The sequence below is a fragment of the Cardiocondyla obscurior genome, linkage group LG05 (assembly GCF_019399895.1).
Source record: "Cardiocondyla obscurior isolate alpha-2009 linkage group LG05, Cobs3.1, whole genome shotgun sequence".
NCBI classification, from domain to species: domain Eukaryota; kingdom Metazoa; phylum Arthropoda; class Insecta; order Hymenoptera; family Formicidae; genus Cardiocondyla; species Cardiocondyla obscurior.
Window position 1 is genome coordinate 9785420 of NC_091868.1, and position 21139 is coordinate 9806558.

General features: G+C 37.8%; 1 protein-coding gene and 1 long non-coding RNA gene across 4 annotated transcripts; one reads left to right on the top strand and one right to left on the bottom strand.

Moving 5' to 3' along the window:
- Positions 1-10: 10 nt before the first annotated feature.
- On the bottom strand, positions 11-2376 carry Spase25 (Signal peptidase complex subunit Spase25). Of its 3 annotated transcripts, none has more exons than XM_070657212.1 (4): positions 2240-2376; positions 1504-1808; positions 1093-1357; positions 11-106 (listed from the first exon to the last, which is right to left on the bottom strand). In XM_070657212.1, the coding sequence occupies exons 1-3, from the start codon at positions 2267-2269 to the stop codon at positions 1114-1116; spliced, it is 579 nt and encodes a 192-aa protein (XP_070513313.1). In that variant the 5' UTR covers positions 2270-2376; the 3' UTR covers positions 11-106; positions 1093-1113. The 3 variants fall into 3 exon arrangements, with proteins under 3 accessions (XP_070513313.1, XP_070513314.1, XP_070513312.1); XM_070657213.1 differs by lacking the exon at positions 11-106 and adding an exon at positions 190-835; XM_070657211.1 differs by lacking the exon at positions 11-106 and having other exon boundaries at positions 190-1357.
- Positions 2377-16986: 14610 nt separating this feature from the next.
- LOC139102504 (uncharacterized) lies at positions 16987-17446 on the top strand. Its single transcript, XR_011545707.1, has 2 exons — positions 16987-17262; positions 17378-17446. It is a non-coding gene; the product is annotated as an uncharacterized lncRNA (long non-coding RNA).
- The last annotated feature ends 3693 nt before the right edge of the window (positions 17447-21139 follow it).

Genomic DNA, 21139 nt, shown 5'->3' on the forward strand with positions numbered 1-21139 from the left:
ACTGACAATGCTGACTTTGACTCACGCCTCATCGTGCTCGTGTTTTACGCCGAAACGTGGGTTGAATCGATGCCTTCTTTTTTCTCTCTCAGTCGTCTCAGCGAACCTGCTTGGAATTAGAGGACAGGAGATTGAGTGATGGATGGTAAAATTATTGAAATGAGAATATTGAAAAATGTAAAATTGTAATTGTTAAGCAATTCAATAGCGTATATTTGTATTCGTCCTGCATAATGCTCGGTCTACTTTGAGCTTATGCAGGTACCCTGGTGAAAACATATAAATAATGGGAATATCAGAAGTACGGTCATTTATCATTGGGAGATTGCATGAAAAACCACTTTTTTTTCTTTTTCTTTTTTCAACGATATTAAACTAAACGCTAAATCGCAACGTCGTGTTGGCTACGCCAATACGTGCGGTATAAAATATTGCAATAAATGTTTCCCCCAATAAATTATGCAAAGACAGATGATATTGAGCAATATTAACGAAGTAAGCACAAGTATTAATAAATATAAATCGTAATATATGTAAAAAAAACTGCAACGAATTATTACTGCATAATGCTATTTGTGCATTTGCGTTATTTTGCCTATTTAACATTTAAATAAAACATCCGCCAATTCAAAGTAAAATACCTATTCAAACATATCGTCATCGTGATTCATACAAAGATTTGGATTATTTATTTTGTGCGCATCATGCCCCGCTGATTAAACGTGTGTCGCGTGGTGCGTCAAAACGTAATTCCCATCTGATATGGCGCGAGTGTTTCAATTTCTGCATCAGCAAGCTTTTTGTTCTCATTTCCGCTAATTAACGCCGCTACAAACTAATCACAAATAAGTGATAAGCGCTTGTGCATTTGAAATAAAAAAATTGTAATATCCATTTTCATTTTAAGTGTCGAATATAATTAATTACCATATACAAATAAAAATTATTTTTTTTTTCTTTGTTATTTCTACGTTATATCAGACTGAAAATGTGAAAACTGTATATTCTTGTTATACAGTCAAAGAACTGTGACGCATAGCAAATACATATAATTTTATAGTAAAAAAAAAAAAAAAGGAAAGAAAACTTTACTGATTACGAGTTGGAATGCTGCTACTTGTCCTTGCGTTGCGACGTCAGACTGTCATGCATGCTCGTAACTACAGCTTCTATCAATTCGGGTATCACTACGCCGTTAACGTCGATGAAATTTGCAACAGATTTGGTTACACTCGTCTCATTAATAACACCCACAGACACGCTTTTGACTGACAATACTAAATTATACTTGTCGTCATACTTTTTTAAATAGGAACTTGCCTCCCAAATCATGTCAGGATTGAAGCCTGCTGGATCTCTGAAAGCAAAAATAATTACGATATTTTTCACAATTTTATAAATCTAATACATCCTATAATTCTATTGCTATAAATTTACATTTTATATTTAATACCATTCAATTTCTTATTTTATTTCTTAGAAAAGTTGCATATATATATTTACCTTTGAACTGCGACTACAAATATGCCTTTTTCTTTGTAAGTAGTATACAAAGTTAAAAGTGCCATTAGAAGAAAATAAAATGAGACACAAGCTATTAAGACAGGCTTAGAAGCTGGAAATGGATACATGTAATCACATAACAATGCTACTATAGCTATTGTAACAGCAATTCCACAGAGGAAAAGTCTTCCATCAAGAAGAGCAAAATTTTCCAAATAATTATATTTCTTCGTAAGTACATCCTTAACTGCATCATCCAAGGCATTTTTCACAGCTGAGCCATCCCACTTATTGATTTTTATGACCTGTAAAAATGTATCAAACACCTTTTAACAAAATATGTATATAGAAATAATTTAAAAAAGCTTACATTATAAAAAATTGTACATTTGTAACAATAATTTATCTATGCAGATTAAAAATTTTTTTTTTAAGCATTAAATTGCAAATTATAATTTTTACATTAAAAATTCTGAATAAATATAAAGCAGAAAACAGAATTAAGAGAAAATATGTTCCGGTAATTCTTCCGTAATTGCAAGTAAATATTCCATTAAAATATGATTTCAGTAATTCGGAATACGTGGCAAAAACGAACAACCGTATTGTCAACAAAGCAAATATCGTATACGAATTAATACATTAATTTTTATTGCAATTCACACGCCGTTCGTGAAACGGCGATAATTTAGGAGATAAGAATAGAAATAATTTCAGTTATGAGTGAAAAACATACGGAATTGTCCGCTGCACCCATTGCGACCATAACCTTACGGCAAAATACACGTCGTGGTTTCTTACCCAAGATACCCGAATGAATAATTACACCTAACAATCGATGTATTTGAGGCGACAAAAGCGCTAATAACGTGTGGTAAACGGAATTTTTCGGAACTACCAAAATCGATGATGACATATATATATCAGCATCGATTTTGGTAGTTCTGGAAATATCCGTCTACCAAATGCTCCCGGCGCTACCGTCACCGAAATACATCGATCTTTCTAACCTCTTTCGATGTATTTTAAAATTAAAATAATTATTTAAATAAAACGTGGGCACTCTACTAGTTTTAATAAAATCGAATTAGGATCAAAAAATTAACTTAGAACATTCAAAATCATTAACTTTAAAAGATTTTTATTTAAATTTATAAAACATACATGTTACTTTATAAGTTAAATTATTAATATTTTCCGTTGACTTATGAGCTTCAGAGTTTGTAAGGCAAAAGTAGAATAAAAAAACTGTAATAAAATGCCAACGGCACCCTCGAAAAAGCAGCAGAAATCCCCCTCACCAAGTATAAATCACAGTAAAAATTCTGCGGCCTTCCAGGTACTCCAATCACAAGACAACTGAAATAAAGATTTTAAAGTTAAAAAACTTATTGAAATATAATGTGAGCAATCTACTACCCTTAATAAAACCAAATTTAATCAAAAATTTAACTTAAAAAAATCAAAATCATTTATTTAAAAATAACTCTACATTTTTAACCTAAAACACATACCTGTCACTTATAAAACTCTTAATAAAAAAAATTCCCGTTGATGTACAGACTTGGCAGTTTTTGGGCAGCAAGAAGAAGCTTCAAAATTGATAAAAAATCCAACAGGATGGCCGAGGAAGCAGCAGAACTTTCTTGACAATGTGTAGAAGCACAGGAAAACTTTTCTGACCCACGCAACTCTCCAGTCACCAGCAAACTGAAATATAAATTCATTCACAGTTAAAACAAATATTAAATTGTAATTAAAACACTCTAATACATTAAATAAAACAGAATTAAAGTTAGAAATTGAACTTGAGTGCCTGAAAATAATTAATTTAAGAGTCACTCTACTTTTAACCTCAAACACGTACCTGTCACTTTTTTAAAGTCTTAATAAAAATAGTTCCCGTCAATTCACAGACTTGGAACTTTTTGGGCAGCAAGAAGGAACTTCAAAATTGATAAAAAATCCAACAGGATGGCCAAGGAAGCAGCAGAACTTTCTTGACAATGTGTAGAAGCACAGGAAAACTTTTCTGACCCACGCAACTCTCCAGTCACCAGCAAACTGAAATATAAATTCATTCACAGTTAAAACAAATATTAAATTGTAATTAAAACACTCTAATACATTAAATAAAACAGAATTAAAGTTAGAAATTGAACTTGAGTGCCTGAAAATAATTAATTTAAGAGTCACTCTACTTTTAACCTCAAACACGTACCTGTCACTTTTTTAAAGTCTTAATAAAAATAGTTCCCGTCAATTCACAGACTTGAAACTTTTTGGGCAGCAAAAAAAATGTTCAAATTTAATGAAAAATCCAACAGGACAATCGAGGATGCACCAAAACACTTTTTAAAAAATCCTGAAGCACAGCAATATATTCTGTGGCCCTCCACGCGTTGCAATCACAAGATATCTAAAATATAAAATTATTTACAGTTAAGAGAATAATTTAATTGTATTTAAAACACTCTAGTACACTTAAATAAACCGAATTTTAGTCAGAAAATTAACTAAGAAGCTTCAAAAAAATTAATTTAACAATATCTCCACTTTTAACCTCAAACACATACCTGTCACTTTTAAAACACTTATAAAAAATAGTTCCCGTCCATGTAGAGCTTTGAAACTTTTTGGGCAGCAAGAGGAAGGTTCAAATTTGATAAAAAATCTAACGGGGCACTCGAGGAGAACGCAGAACTATTTTTACAAGCTGTAGAAGTCCAGTGAAACTTTTGTGACCCTCGCAGCACTCCAATCACCAGAAAACTGAAATATAAATTTATTTACAGTTAGAAATAATATTAAATTGTTATTAGAACACTCTACTACACTCAACAAAACTAAAACTAACTTAAAAATTCAACTTGAAAGCCTGAAAATAATTTAATTAACAATATTTCAATTTTTAACCTCAAACACATACCTGTCACTTTTTAAAAGTCTTATAAAAAATAGTTATCGGTGTGGCGGCCGAGATAACAATCCGGAAAATTGGCACTCGGCGCACCACGACATAGGCAGCCCGGCATACAGGAACGTATGCCGGAAGGCCCGGAAGCTTGGTGGGAGAAAAGCTACGGGCCCGACTGATAACAGCCGCGGCCACCAGGCGTTGCGAAAGATAAGAGCTTTCGCGAGAGTCAGATGCGATAAGGACCGCTATATAAGCGGCACCGATGGAGCTTGCGACAGTGCTCGTATAGACGCACACTCCACCCGTTGTGGTACAGCCTTGGCACTTTTTATGCAGCAAGAGGCTACAAATTATATAAAAAATTAACGGGACCGTCCAGAAATCAGCAGAACTTTTTTGTTAAGTTGTACAAGCACAGTGAAACTTCTGCGACTCTCGCTGCACTCAAATCACCAGCCAACTAAAATATAAATTAATTTACAGTTAGAAATAATATTAAATTGTTATCAGAACACTCTACTACACTCAACAAAACTAAAATTAACTTAAAAATTCAACTTGAAAGACTGAAAATAATTTAATTATCAATATTTCAATTTTTAACCTAAAACACATACCTGTCACTTTTAAAACACTTATAAAAAATAGTTCCCGTCGATGTAGAGCCTTGGAACTTTTTGGGCAGCAAGAGGGAGGTTTAAATTTAATGAAAAATCCAATTGGGCACTCGAGGAAAACGCAGAACTATTTTCACAACTTGTTCAAATGCAGTGAAACCTCTGTGACCCTCGCAGAACACCAATCACCAAAAATCTAAAATAAAAAATTATTTACAGTTAACAGAATAATTCAATTGTATTTAGAACACTCTACTACACTTAAATAAACCGAATTTTAGTCTGAAATTTAACTTAGAAACCTGAACTCACTCTGCAAAGTGTTAGTGCTATCTGGAGTACTAAGTAAGTCGAGGATTTTTCTCTTGCACCAGGAATGGTCAGAGGGACTTCTGCAGCTTCCCCGGGTCTCCGGACGGTTTCCTTGGTTAGTTTTCGTCGCGAACCTTTCGTCCCCAAAGCGCCAAACCTGTAAATAAAGCAGAAGTATTTTTAAATTAAAACTAAAAATCTCATAAGTGACACATTGAACTTAAAGTTATATTTTGACTATTTTCTCACTTTTTAATTAATTGAGGCTCTCGAGCAATCTAAAATCGGTCCCTCACGATAAAGGAGGGTACTTTAATTAAATTCTAACGCATGACATACCTGAATTCACTCTGCAAAGTGTTAGTGCTATCTGGGGTACTGGGTAAGTCGAGGATTTTTCTCTTGCACCAGGAATGATCAGAGAAACTTCTGCGGCTTTTCCAAGTCTTCGGACGGTTTCCTTGGTTAGTTTCCGTCGCGAACCTTTTGTCCCCAAAGCGCCAAACCTGTAAATAAAACAGAAGTATTTTTAAATTAAAACTAAAAATCTCATAAGTGACACATTGAGGTTAAAGTTATATTTTGACTATTTTCTCACTTTTTAATTAATTGAGGCTCTCGAGCAATCTAAAATCGGTCCCTCACGATAGAGGAGGGTACTCTAATTAAATTCTAACGCATGACATACCTGAATTCACTCTGCAAAGTGTTAGTGCTATCTGGGGTACTGGGTAAGTCGAGGATTTTTCTCTTGCACCAGGAATGATCAGAGAAACTTCTGCGGCTTTTCCAAGTCTTCGGACGGTTTCCTTGGTTAGTTTCCGTCGCGAACCTTTCGTCCCCAAAGCGCCAAACCTGTAAATAAAACAGAAGTATTTTTAAATTAAAACTAAAAATCTCATAAGTGACACATTGAGGTTAAAGTTATATTTTGACTATTTTCTCACTTTTTAATTAATTGAGGCTCTCGAGCAATCTAAAATCGGTCCCTCACGATAGAGGAGGGTACTCTAATTAAATTCTAACGCATGACATACCTGAATTCACTCTGCAAAGTGTTAGTGCTATCTGTGGTACTGGGTAAGTCGACGATTTTTCTCTTGCACCAGGAATGGTCAGAGAGACTTCTGCGGCTTTCCCGGGTCTCCGGACGGTTTTCTTGGTTAGTTTCCGTCGCGAACCTTTCGTCCCCAAAGCGCCAAACCTGTAAATAAAACAGAAGTATTTTTAAATTAAAACTAAAAATCTCATAAGTGACACATTGAGGTTAAAGTTATATTTTGACAATTTTCTCACTTTTTAATTAATTGAGGCTCTCGAGCAATCTAAAATCGGTCCCTCACGATAGAGGAGGGTACTTTAATTAAATTCTAACGCATGACATACCTGAATTCACTCTGCAAAGTGTTAGTGCTATCTGGAGTACTGGGTAAGTCGAGGATTTTTCTCTTGCACCAGGAATGGTCAGAGGGACTTCTGCAGCTTCCCCGGGTCTCCGGACGGTTTCCTTGGTTAGTTTTCGTCGCGAACCTTTCGTCCCCAAAGCGCCAAACCTGTAAATAAAGCAGAAGTATTTTTAAATTAAAACTAAAAATCTCATAAGTGACACATTGAAATTAAAGTTATATTTTGACTATTTTCTCACTTTTTAATTAATTGAGGCTCTCGAGCAATCTAAAATCGGTCCCTCACGATAAAGGAGGGTACTTTAATTAAATTCTAACGCATGACATACCTGAATTCACTCTGCAAAGTGTTAGTGCTATCTGGGGTACTGGGTAAGTCGAGGATTTTTCTCTTGCACCAGGAATGATCAGAGAAACTTCTGCGGCTTTTCCAAGTCTTCGGACGGTTTCCTTGGTTAGTTTCCGTCGCGAACCTTTTGTCCCCAAAGCGCCAAACCTGTAAATAAAACAGAAGTATTTTTAAATTAAAACTAAAAATCTCATAAGTGACACATTGAGGTTAAAGTTATATTTTGACTATTTTCTCACTTTTTAATTAACTGAGGCTCTCGAGCAATCTAAAATCGGTCCCTCACGATAGAGGAGGGTACTCTAATTAAATTCTAACGCATGACATACCTGAATTCACTCTGCAAAGTGTTAGTGCTATCTGGGGTACTGGGTAAGTCGAGGATTTTTCTCTTGCACCAGGAATGATCAGAGAAACTTCTGCGGCTTTTCCAAGTCTTCGGACGGTTTCCTTGGTTAGTTTCCGTCGCGAACCTTTCGTCCCCAAAGCGCCAAACCTGTAAATAAAACAGAAGTATTTTTAAATTAAAACTAAAAATCTCATAAGTGACACTTTGAGGTTAAAGTTATATTTTGACAATTTTCTCACTTTTTAATTAACTGAGGCTCTCGAGCAATCTAAAATCAATCCCTCACGATAGAGGAGGGTACTCTAATTAAATTCTAACGCATGACATACCTGAATTCACTCTGCAAAGTGTTAGTGCTATCTGGAGTACTGGGTAAGTCGAGGAATTTTCTCTTGCACCAGGAATGGTCAGAGAGACTTTTGCGGCTTCCCCGGGTCTCCGGACGGTTTCCTTGGTTAGTTTCCGTCGCGAACCTTTCGTCCCCAAAGCCCCAAACCTGTAAATAAAGCAGAAGTATTTTTAAATTAAAACTAAAAATCTCATAAGTGACACTTTGAGGTTAAAGTTATATTTTGACAATTTTCTCACTTTTTAATTAACTGAGGCTCTCGAGCAATCTAAAATCAATCCCTCACGATAGAGGAGGGTACTCTAATTAAATTCTAACGCATGACATACCTGAATTCACTCTGCAAAGTGTTAGTGCTATCTGGAGTACTGGGTAAGTCGAGGAATTTTCTCTTGCACCAGAAATGGTCAGAGAGACTTTTGCGGCTTCCCCGGGTCTCCGGACGGTTTCCTTGGTTATTTTCCGTCGCGAACCTTTCGTCCCCAAAGCGCCAAACCTGTAAATAAAGCAGAAAAATTTTTAAATTAAAACTAAAAATCTCATAAGTGACACATTGAGATTAAAGTTATATTTTGACAATTTTCTCACTTTTTAATTAACTGAGGCTCTCGAGCAATCTAAAATCGGTCCCTCACGATAGAGGAGGGTACTCTAATTAAATTCTAACGCATGACATACCTGAATTCACTCTGCAAAGTGTTAGTGCTATCTGTGGTACTGGGTAAGTCGACGATTTTTCTCTTGCACCAGGAATGGTCAGAGAGACTTCTGCGGCTTCCCCGAGTCTCCGGACGGTTTCCTTGGTTAGTTTTTGTCGCGAACCTTTCGTCCCCAAAGCGCCAAACCTGTAAATAAAGCAGAAGTATTTTCAAATTAAAACTAAAAATCTCATAAGTGACACATTGAGGTTAAAGTTATATTTTGACTATTTTCTCACTTTTTAATTAAGTAAGGCTCTCGAACAATCTAAAATCGGTCCCTCACGATAGAGGAGGGTACTCTAATTAAATTCTAACGCATGACATACCTGAATTCACTCTGCAAAGTGTTAGTGCTATCTGGAGTACTGGGTAAGTCGAGGAATTTTCTCTTGCACCAGGAATGGTCAGAGAGACTTTTGCGGCTTCCCCGGGTCTCCGGACGGTTTCCTTGGTTAGTTTCCGTCGCGAACCTTTCGTCCCCAAAGCGCCAAACCTGTAAATAAAGCAGAAGTATTTTTAAATTAAAACTAAAAATCTCATAAGTGACACATTGAGGTTAAAGTTATATTTTGACTATTTTCTCACTTTTTAATTAATTGAGGCTCTCGAGCAATCTAAAATCGGTCCCTCACGATAGAGGAGGGTACTTTAATTAAATTCTAACGCATGACATACCTGAATTCACTCTGCAAAGTGTTAGTGCTATCTGGAGTACTGGGTAAGTCGAGGATTTTTCTCTTGCACCAGGAATGGTCAGAGGGACTTCTGCAGCTTCCCCGGGTCTCCGGACGGTTTCCTTGGTTAGTTTTCGTCGCGAACCTTTCGTCCCCAAAGCGCCAAACCTGTAAATAAAGCAGAAGTATTTTTAAATTAAAACTAAAAATCTCATAAGTGACACATTGAGGTTAAAGTTATATTTTGACTATTTTCTCACTTTTTAATTAATTGAGGCTCTCGAGCAATCTAAAATCGGTCCCTCACGATAGAGGAGGGTACTTTAATTAAATTCTAACGCATGACATACCTGAATTCACTCTGCAAAGTGTTAGTGCTATCTGGAGTACTGGGTAAGTCGAGGATTTTTCTCTTGCACCAGGAATGGTCAGAGAGACTTCTGCGGCTTTTCCAAGTCTTCGGACGGTTTCTGTGGTTAGTTTCCGTCGCGAACCTTTCGTCCCCAAAGCGCCAAACCTGTAAATAAAGCAGAAGTATTTTAAAATTAAAACTAAAAATCTCATAAGTGACACATTGAGGTTAAAGTTATATTTTGACAATTTTCTCACTTTTTAATTAACTGAGGCTCTCGAGCAATCTAAAATCGGTCCCTCACGATAGAGGAGGGTACTCTAATTAAATTCTAACGCATGACATACCTGAATTCACTCTGCAAAGTGTTAGTGCTATCTGGAGTACTGGGTAAGTCGAGGAATTTTCTCTTGCACCAGGAATGGTCAGAGAGACTTTTGCGGCTTCCCCGGGTCTCCGGACGGTTTCCTTGGTTAGTTTCCGTCGCGAACCTTTCGTCCCCAAAGCCCCAAACCTGTAAATAAAGCAGAAGTATTTTTAAATTAAAACTAAAAATCTCATAAGTGACACTTTGAGGTTAAAGTTATATTTTGACAATTTTCTCACTTTTTAATTAACTGAGGCTCTCGAGCAATCTAAAATCAATCCCTCACGATAGAGGAGGGTACTCTAATTAAATTCTAACGCATGACATACCTGAATTCACTCTGCAAAGTGTTAGTGCTATCTGGAGTACTGGGTAAGTCGAGGAATTTTCTCTTGCACCAGGAATGGTCAGAGAGACTTTTGCGGCTTCCCCGGGTCTCCGGACGGTTTCCTTGGTTATTTTCCGTCGCGAACCTTTCGTCCCCAAAGCGCCAAACCTGTAAATAAAGCAGAAAAATTTTTAAATTAAAACTAAAAATCTCATAAGTGACACATTGAGATTAAAGTTATATTTTGACAATTTTCTCACTTTTTAATTAACTGAGACTCTCGAGCAATCTAAAATCGGTCCCTCACGATAGAGGAGGGTACTCTAATTAAATTCTAACGCATGACATACCTGAATTCACTCTGCAAAGTGTTAGTGCTATCTGTGGTACTGGGTAAGTCGACGATTTTTCTCTTGCACCAGGAATGGTCAGAGAGACTTCTGCGGCTTCCCCGAGTCTCCGGACGGTTTCCTTGGTTAGTTTTTGTCGCGAACCTTTCGTCCCCAAAGCGCCAAACCTGTAAATAAAGCAGAAGTATTTTTAAATTAAAACTAAAAATCTCATAAGTGACACATTGAGGTTAAAGTTATATTTTGACTATTTTCTCACTTTTTAATTAATTGAGGCTCTCGAGCAATTTAAAATCGGTCCCTCACGATAGAGGAGGGTACTCTAATTAAATTCTAACGCATGACATACCTGAATTCACTCTGCAAAGTGTTAGTGCTATCTGTGGTACTGGGTAAGTCGAGGAATTTTCTCTTGCACCAAAAATGATCAGAGAGACTTCTGCGGCTTTTCCGGGTCTTCGGACAATTTTCTTGGTTAGTTTCCGTCGCGAACCTTTCGTCCTCAAAGCGCCAAACCTGTAAATAAAGCAGAAGTATTTTTAAATTAAAACTAAAAATCTCATAAGTGACACATTGAGGTTAAAGTTATATTTTTACTATTTTCTCACTTTTTAATTAATTGAGGCTCTCGAGCAATCTAAAATCGGTCCCTCACGATAGAGAAGGGTACTTTAATTAAATTCTAACGCATGACATACCTGAATTCACTCTGCAAAGTGTTAGTGCTATCTGGAGTACTGGGTAAGTCGAGGATTTTTCTCTTGCACCAGGAATGGTCAGAGGGACTTCTGCAGCTTCCCCGGGTCTCCGGACGGTTTCCTTGGTTAGTTTTCGTCGCGAACCTTTCGTCCCCAAAGCGCCAAACCTGTAAATAAAGCAGAAGTATTTTTAAATTAAAACTAAAAATCTCATAAGTGACACATTGAGGTTAAAGTTATATTTTGACTATTTTCTCACTTTTTAATTAATTGAGGCTCTCGAGCAATCTAAAATCGGTCCCTCACGATAGAGGAGGGTACTTTAATTAAATTCTAACGCATGACATACCTGAATTCACTCTGCAAAGTGTTAGTGCTATCTGGAGTACTGGGTAAGTCGAGGATTTTTCTCTTGCACCAGGAATGGTCAGAGAGACTTCTGCGGCTTTTCCAAGTCTTCGAACGGTTTCCTTGGTTAGTTTCCGTCGCGAACCTTTCGTCCCCAAAGCGCCAAACCTGTAAATAAAGCAGAAGTATTTTTAAATTAAAACTAAAAATCTCATAAGTGACACATTGAGGTTAAAGTTATATTTTGACTATTTTCTCACTTTTTAATTAAGTGAGGCTCTCGAACAATCTAAAATCGGTCCCTCACGATAAAGGAGAGTACTCTAATTAAATTCTAACGCATGACATACCTGAATTCACTCTGCAAAGTGTTAGTGCTATCTGGAGTACTGGGTAAGTCGAGGAATTTTCTCTTGCACCAGGAATGGTCAGAGGGACTTCTGCAGCTTCCCCGGGTCTCCGGACGGTTTCCTTGGTTAGTTTTCGTCGCGAACCTTTCGTCCCCAAAGCGCCAAACCTGTAAATAAAGCAGAAGTATTTTTAAATTAAAACTAAAAATCTCATAAGTGACACATTGAGGTTAAAGTTATATTTTGACTATTTTCTCACTTTTTAATTAAGTGAGGCTCTCGAACAATCTAAAATCGGTCCCTCACGATAGAGGAGGGTACTCTAATTAAATTCTAACGCATGACATACCTGAATTCACTCTGCAAAGTGTTAGTGCTATCTGGAGTACTGGGTAAGTCGAGGAATTTTCTCTTGCACCAAAAATGGTCAGAGAGACTTTTGCGGCTTCCCCGGGTCTCCGGACGGTTTCCTTGGTTAGTTTCCGTCGCGAACCTTTCGTCCCCAAAGCGCCAAACCTGTAAATAAAGCAGAAGTATTTTTAAATTAAAACTAAAAATCTCATAAGTGACACATTGAGGTTAAAGTTATATTTTGACAATTTTCTCACTTTTTAATTAACTGAGGCTCTCGAGCAATCTAAAATCGGTCCCTCACGATAGAGGAGGGTACTCTAATTAAATTCTAACGCATGACATACCTGAATTCACTCTGCAAAGTGTTAGTGCTATCTGGAGTACTGGGTAAGTCGAGGAATTTTCTCTTGCACCAGGAATGGTCAGAGAGACTTTGCGGCTTCCCGGGTCTCCGGACGGTTTCCTTGGTTAGTTTCCGTCGCGAACCTTTCGTCCCCAAAGCCCCAAACCTGTAAATAAAGCAGAAGTATTTTTAAATTAAAACTAAAAATCTCATAAGTGACACATTGAGGTTAAAGTTATATTTTGACAATTTTCTCACTTTTTAATTAACTGAGGCTCTCGAGCAATCTAAAATCGGTCCCTCACGATAGAGGAGGGTACTCTAATTAAATTCTAACGCATGACATACCTGAATTCACTCTGCAAAGTGTTAGTGCTATCTGGAGTACTGGGTAAGTCGAGGAATTTTCTCTTGTACCAGGAATGGTCAGAGGGACTTCTGCAGCTTCCCCGGGTCTCCGGACGGTTTCCTTGGTTAGTTTTCGTCGCGAACCTTTCGTCCCCAAAGCGCCAAACCTGTAAATAAAGCAGAAGTATTTTTAAATTAAAACTAAAAATCTCATAAGTGACACTTTGAGGTTAAAGTTATATTTTGACTATTTTCTCACTTTTTAATTAACTGAGGCTCTCGGGCAATCTAAAATCGGTCCCTCACAATGAAGGAGAGTATTTTAATTAAATTCTAATGCATGACATACCTGAATTCACTCTGCAAAGTGTCAGTGCTATCTGGAGTACTGGGTAACGGATTTTTCTCTTGCACCAGGAATGGTCAGAGAGACTTCTGCGGCTTCCCGGAACTCCGGATGGTCTCGTTGGTTAGCTGCCGTCACGTATCTTTTGCCTATAAAGTTTAAAGCCTGTAAAACAAATAGAAATATTTGTTTTTCTGACTTTAAACTTTAATCAATAACCCATACCTGTCACTTTTAAAACTTTTATAAAAATTAGTTTCCGTTGATGCACAGTCTTGGCACTTTGTGGGAATAAAAAAGACGGTTTAAATTTGTTAAAAAATCCAACCGGACACTCGAGGAAACAGTTGATCTCCCACAAACGAATAAAATAAGCATAAAATATTTCGCGTAAAATATTCACCAATGGAAACACAGCATTAATACTGACATTCATGAAACGATTTGATTAATAAAATATTGTAAAAATACTTAACAAATAGCATTAAATTGTTGTAAATTAACGTGCAAAATACGATTCAGTATAAAAATTTATAAATAACGCAAAAAACACGTTCAAAATGTCACTTGATTATTTTCAACCAATAGGAACACAGCATTAGTACTGACATTCATGAAACGATTCGATTAATAAAATATTGTAAAAATAATTAATAAATAACATTAAATTGTTGTAAACTAACTTGCAAAATACGATTTAGTATAAAAATTTATAAATAACGCCAAAAACACGTGCAAAATGTCACTCAATAAATTTCAACCAATAGGAACACAGCATTAGTACTGACATTCATGAAACGACTCGATTAATAAAATATTGTAAAAATAATTAATAAATAGCATTAATTGTTGTAAACTAACTTGCAAAATACGATTTAGTATAAAAATTTATAAATAACGCTAAAAACACGTGCAAAATGTCACTTGATTATTTTCAACCAATAGGAACACAGCATTAGTACTGACATTCATGTAACGATTCGATTAATAAAATATTGTAAAAATAATTAATAAATAGCATTAATTGTTGTAAACTAACTTGCAAAATACGATTTAGTATAAAAATTTATAAATAACGCCAAAAACACGTGCAAAATGTCACTTGATTATTTTCAACCAATAGGAACACAGCATTAGTACTGACATTCATGAAACGACTCGATTAATAAAATATTGTAAAAATAATTAATAAATAGCATTAATTGTTGTAAACTAACTTGCAAAATACGATTTAGTATAAAAATTTATAAATAACGCCAAAAACACGTGCAAAATGTCACTCAATAAATTTCAACCAATAGGAACACAGCATTAGTACTGACATTCATGAAACGACATAGGGAAAAAATGGTAGGTGTTGGGGGAAGTTTCCGCGGTCATTCTACCGACGACTTTTGACCGAGCAACAAGGTGACGTAAACCTTGCTTGAAGTGACAGTTAGATTTTGTGTCGAACCAAGGTTAATAGGAAGTGTCGTGGACTATCCTGCGAGTGTCTACCGCGGTAGGAATGTTTTATATCGCGGCCCGTTTTATACCGATGCTTCGTGCAGAAATCTAAAATTTAACGAAAAAAGTGGTCGCGCGTTTTGAATAACGGTAGAGAAAGGATAGTGAATACTTCCCGGTGGGGGTAACACAAGGGGGTAAAGAATATCCCGCGCGATAGTAGGGAAAACATTGAAGGGGTTGGGGGAAGTTTCCGCGGTCATTCTACCGACGACTTTTGACCGCGCAACAAGGTGACGTGGACCTTGTTTGAAGTGACAGTTAGATTCTTGTGTCGGGATTCAAGGTTAATAGGAAGTGTCGTAGACTATCCCGCGAGTGTCTACCGCAGTAGGAATATTTTATATCGCGGCGCGTTTTATACCGGTGCTTCGTGCAAGTTTTGTGTCGTTCGTTACACCGACCGAAGGATTAAAGTGACAGTTAGACCGCGTTTACGTCTCAGGGTCGTGTTTAAAGATTTAACGGGAGTGTCGTGAATATACCGCGAGTGATCTAGTGCGCGGAGAACGTTATTTTATCATAAAACAAGGATGCTTTTTCGTGATCGGAATATTGTTTCGCGCTTTCTGGATATAGTAATTCGCGTTTTAATTTATTTTTTAATTGATCGTCGTACAGCCGGAGTACGCGTTATCTCTTGCGGAGTGTCGATTTTCTGTCTGGTAAGACGTGCTAATAGTGTATAGTGACCGGCAATGATGACTTGACTCATTGTGGTGACATCGCTAACGCGCGTGAGCTAGGGTGGAGGTGTTACCGCGGATCGTGAACCTGAAGTACCGCAGAACGAGGGAAGTTGGAGAGGCAGCCTTTCTGTTCTGTTCTGCCGACCGGTGTGTGAGAGAGAAGATGAGTGATCGCTAAGAAATCATTATAGGCGCCTCTAATGATTTCTTAGCGATCATTCGTGCGTTCTCTCTCACACGCACGGTCGCGAACAGAACAGAGCATGAAGATGCCTTCCTCCAACTTTTCTCTCGTTTTCTCGTTTCTTTCGGTACTTCAGGACTCACGTACGCGATCCGCGGTAAGGCCTGACGCACTCCACCCTAGCTTACGCGCGTTAGTCGCCGTTGCCGCATTGAGTCATGCTATTATTGCCAGTCACTACTATTACATGCAATTCGGGAAACGGCATCTTTTGCTTGAGAGATTCGCGTTACGCCGGATTGTGCGATGCGTATTTTAGTAGTTTTAAATTTTTATTTAAACAATTTTTTCTTGTTTTATAATAATTTAAGCTATGAGTCATAGTGTAATAAAGTGCGCGATGAATATGAGTCATAGTGTTATGAAGTGCGCGGTGAATATGAGTCATAGTGTAATAAAGTGCGCGGTGAATATTATGTGAGTGAGTGTGAGTGTACAGTGTCGCGTTTTCGTATATAGTACGGGGTACCGTGTTTAAGTTATTATAAAACAAGGTCGCTTTTCTCGTGATCGGAATATTGTTTCGCGCTTTCGGGTTGTAATTCGCGTTTTCAATTTATTTTTTAATTGATCGTCGTACAGCCCGGAGTATTCGTCGGTCCCTCGCGGAGTGTCGTTTTCTGTTTCGTTAGCCGTGACTGATAGTGCGTGCGCTACTGCACGCAATTCGGGAAATTGGCATCTGCTGCTTGAGAGATTCGCGTTACGCCGGATTGTGCGATGCGTATTTTAGTAGTTTTAAATTCCTATTCGAACAATTTTTCCTTGTTTTATAATAATTTAAACTAGGTATGAGTGATAGTGTAATAAAGTGCGCGGTGAATATGAGTCATAGTGTTATGAAGTGCGCGGTGAATATTATGTGAGTGAATGTGAGTGTACAGTGTCGCGTTTTCGTTTATAATACGGGGTGCCGTGTTTAAGTTATTACAAAACAAGGTCGCTTTTCTCGTAATCGGAATATTGTTTCGCGCTTTCGGGATATAGTAATTCGCGTTTTTAATTTATTTTTTAATGGATCGTCGTACAGCCCGGAGTATTCGTCGGTCCCTCGCGGAGTGTCGTTTTCTGTTTCGTTAGACGTGACTGATAGTGCGTGCGCTACTGCACGCAATTCGGGAAATTGGCATCTGCGTTTGAGAGATCGCGTTACGCCGGATTGTGCGACGCGTATTGTAATAAAGTGCGCGGTGAATATTATGTGAGTGTGAGTGTACAGTGTCGCGTTTTCGTTTATAATACGGGGTGCCGTGTTTTAATAATAATTTAAACTATGAGTGATAATGTAAACTAACGAGTGATAATTTAAATTATGAGTGATAGCGTTAGTGGTTAATGACAGTATTTCGCGAGAGTTTCCAGTGCGCGAAAAGATGACTCGACGACGACGACGACCTCCCATCTGAGAGGAGGAGCAGGCCCGGGGGGCATCCTGCTACGGCGGAGCAACTTTTAGGTAAGCATTAATTTTTTAAATAAAATCTTTATTAAAAGAAAACCTTTACATTTTTATATTAATCTTATTGACTAACTGGCATGTCTACATAATTCTTTTCCTTTTTATGTTACAGTCACCGGCACAACTCACCAACTCCGCCGAAATTTATGCAGATTGGCAAGTCGCATGCTTTTTTTTACAATTTCTTTATTTAATAAATTAAATACCTTTAATTAAAATACAGGCGCGCGCCTGTATACATTACATGTATTTTTTGTACTAATATTATATTGCTTTGAAATAAAAGATGTAGAATGCATCAAAATTTTTAACCACACCGGTTGTACTCACAGAAAATATTAAAAGTATATACAACCGACAGTCCGCAGTCTGTTAAAGTGGGACGGAAAATTTTTGATGCATTGTACATTAAAAATTTACAATACATTATACCTTGAAAATGTCGGACCATACACAATTCGGTGACTCGAATTACGTACTACTTAAAATTATTTTAAACTCCGCGATGTTACCGAGAAGCGGATCTGCGAAATCTGCCGGCGACGCCACGAAAAAACACTACTGGGTAAGTCGAGGATTTTTCTCTTGCACCAGGAATGGTCAGAGAGACTTCTGCGGCTTCCCCGGGTCTCCGGACGGTTTCCTTGGTTAGTTTCCGTCGCGAACTTTTCGTCCCCAAAGCGCCAAACCTGTAAATAAAGCAGAAGTATTTTTAAATTAAAACTAAAAATCTTATAAGTGACACTTTGATGTTAAAGTTATATTTTGACTATTTTCTCACTTTTTAATTAACTGAGGCTCTCGAGCAATCTAAAATCGGTCCCTCACGATAGAGGAGGGTACTCTAATTAAATTCTAACGCATGACATACCTGAATTCACTCTGCAAAGTGTTAGTGCTATCTGGAGTACTGGGTAAGTCGAGGAATTTTCTCTTGCACCAGGAATGGTCAGAGAGACTTCTGCGGCTTCCCGGGTCTCCGGATTTCCTTGGTTAGTTTCCGTCGCGAACCTTTCGTCCCCAAAGCGCCAAACCTGTAAATAAAGCAGAAGTATTTTTAAATTAAAACTAAAAATCTCATAAGTGACACTTTGAGGTTAAAGTTATATTTTGACTATTTTCTCACTTTTTAATTAACTGAGGCTCTCGAGCAATCTAAAATCGGTCCCTCACGATAGAGGAGGGTACTCTAATTAAATTCTAACGCATGACATACCTGAATTCACTCTGCAAAGTGTTAGTGCTATCTGGAGTACTGGGTAAGTCGAGGAATTTTCTCTTGCACCAGGAATGGTCAGAGAGACTTCTGCGGCTTCCCTGGGTCTCCGGACGGTTTCCTTGGTTAGTTTCCGTCGCGAACCTTTCGTCCCCAAAGCGCCAAACCTGTAAATAAAGCAGAAGTATTTTTAAATTAAAACTAAAAATCTCATAAGTGACACTTTGAGGTTAAAGTTATATTTTGACAATTTTCTCACTTTTTAATTAACTGAGGCTCTAGAGCAATCTAAAATCGGTCCCTCACGATAGAGGAGGGTACTCTAATTAAATTCTAACGCATGACATACCTGAATTCACTCTGCAAAGTGTTAGTGCTATCTGAGTACTGGGTAAGTCGAGGAATTTTCTCTTGCACCAGGAATGGTCAGAGAGACTTCTGCGGCTTCCCTGGGTCTCCGGACGGTTTCCTTGGTTAGTTTCCGTCGCGAACCTTTCGTCCCCAAAGCGCCAAACCTGTAAATAAAGCAGAAGTATTTTTAAATTAAAACTAAAAATCTCATAAGTGACACTTTGAGGTTAAAGTTATATTTTGACTATTTTCTCACTTTTTAATTAACTGAGGCTCGGAGCAATCTAAAATCGGTCCCTCACGATAGAGGAGGGTACTCTAATTAAATTTTAACGCATGACATACCTGAATTCACTCGCAAACTGTTAGTGCTATCGGAGTACTGGTAAGTCGAGGAATTTCTTCACCAGGAATGGTCAGAGAGACTCTGCGGCTTTCCGGGTCTCCGGACGGTTTCCTTGGTTAGCCGTCGCGAACCTTTCGTCCCCAAAGCGCCAAACCTGTAAATAAAGCAGAAGTATTTTTAAATTAAAACTAAAAATCTCATAAGTGACACTTTGAGGTTAAAGTTATATTTTGACTAATTTCTCACTTTTTAATTAACTGAGGCTTCCGAGCAATCTAAAATCGGTCCCTCACGATAGAGGAGGGTACTCTAATTAAATTCTAACGCATGACATACCTGAATTCACTCTGCAAAGTGTTAGTGCTATCTGGAGTACTGGGTAAGTCGAGGAATTTTCTCTTGCACCAGGAATGGTCAGAGAGACTTCTGCGGCTTCCCGAGTCTCCGGACGGTTTCCTTGGTTAGTTTCCGTCGCGAACCTTTCGTCCCCAAAGCGCCAAACCTGTAAATAAAGCAGAAGTATTTTTAAATTAAAACTAAAAATCTCATAAGTGACACATTGAGGTTAAAGTTATATTTTGACAATTTTCTCACTTTTTAATTAATTGAGGCTCTCGAGCAATCTAAAATCGGTCCCTCACGATAGAGGAGGGTACTCTAATTAAATTCTAACGCATGACATACCTGAATTCACTCTGCAAAGTGTTAGTGCTATCTGGAGTACTGTAAGTCGAGGAATTTTCTCTTGCACCAGGAATGGTCAGAGAGACTTCTGCGGCTTCCCCGAGTCTCCGGACGGTTTCCTTGGTTAGTTTCCGTCGCGACCCTTTCGTCCCCAAAGCGCCAAACCTGTAAATAAAGCAGAAGTATTTTTAAATTAAAACTAAATATCTCATAAGTGACACATTGAGGTTAAAGTTATATTTTAACAATTTTCTCACTTTTTAATTAATTGAGGCTCCCGAGCAATCTAAAATCGGTCCCTCACGATAGAGGAGGGTACTCTAATTAAATTCTAACGCATGACATACCTGAATTCACTCTGCAAAGTGTTAGTGCTATCTGGAGTACTGGGTAAGTCGAGGAATTTTCTCTTGCACCAGGAATGGTCAGAGAGACTTCTGCGGCTTCCCAGGGTCTCCGGACGGTTTCCTTGGTTAGTTTCCGTCGCGAACCTTTCGTCCCCAAAGCGCCAAACCTGTAAATAAAGCAGAAGTATTTTTAAATTAAAACTAAAAATCTCATAAGTGACACATTGAGGTTAAAGTTATATTTTGACAATTTTCTCACTTTTTAATTAACTGAGGCTCGAGCAATCTAAAATCGGTCCTCACGATAGAGGAGGGTACTCTAATTAAATTCTAACGCATGACATACCTGAATTCACTCTGCAAAGTGTTAGTGCTATCTGGAGTACTGGGTAAGTCGAGGAATTTTCTCTTGCACCAGGAATGGTCAGAGAGACTTCTGCGGCTTCCCGGGTTCCGGACGGTCCTTGGTTAGTTTCTGTCGCGAACCTTTCGTCCCCAAAGCGCCAAACCTGTAAATAAAGCAGAAGTATTTTTAAATTAAAACTAAAAATCTCATAAGTGACACTTTGAGGTTAAAGTTATATTTTGACTAATTTCTCACTTTTTAATTAACTGAGGCTCTCGAGCAATCTAAAATCGGTCCCTCACGATAGAGGAGGGTACTCTAATTAAATTCTAACGCATGACATACCTGAATTCACTCTGCAAAGTGTTAGTGCTATCTGGAGTACTGGGTAAGTCGAGGAATTTTCTCTTGCACCAGGAATGGTCAGAGAGACTTCTGCGGCTTCCCTGGCTCTCCGGACGGTTTCCTTGGTTAGTTTCCGTCGCGAACCTTTCGTCCCCAAAGCGCCAAACCTGTAAATAAAGCAGAAGTATTTTTAAATTAAAACTAAAAATCTCATAAGTGACACATTGAGGTTAAAGTTA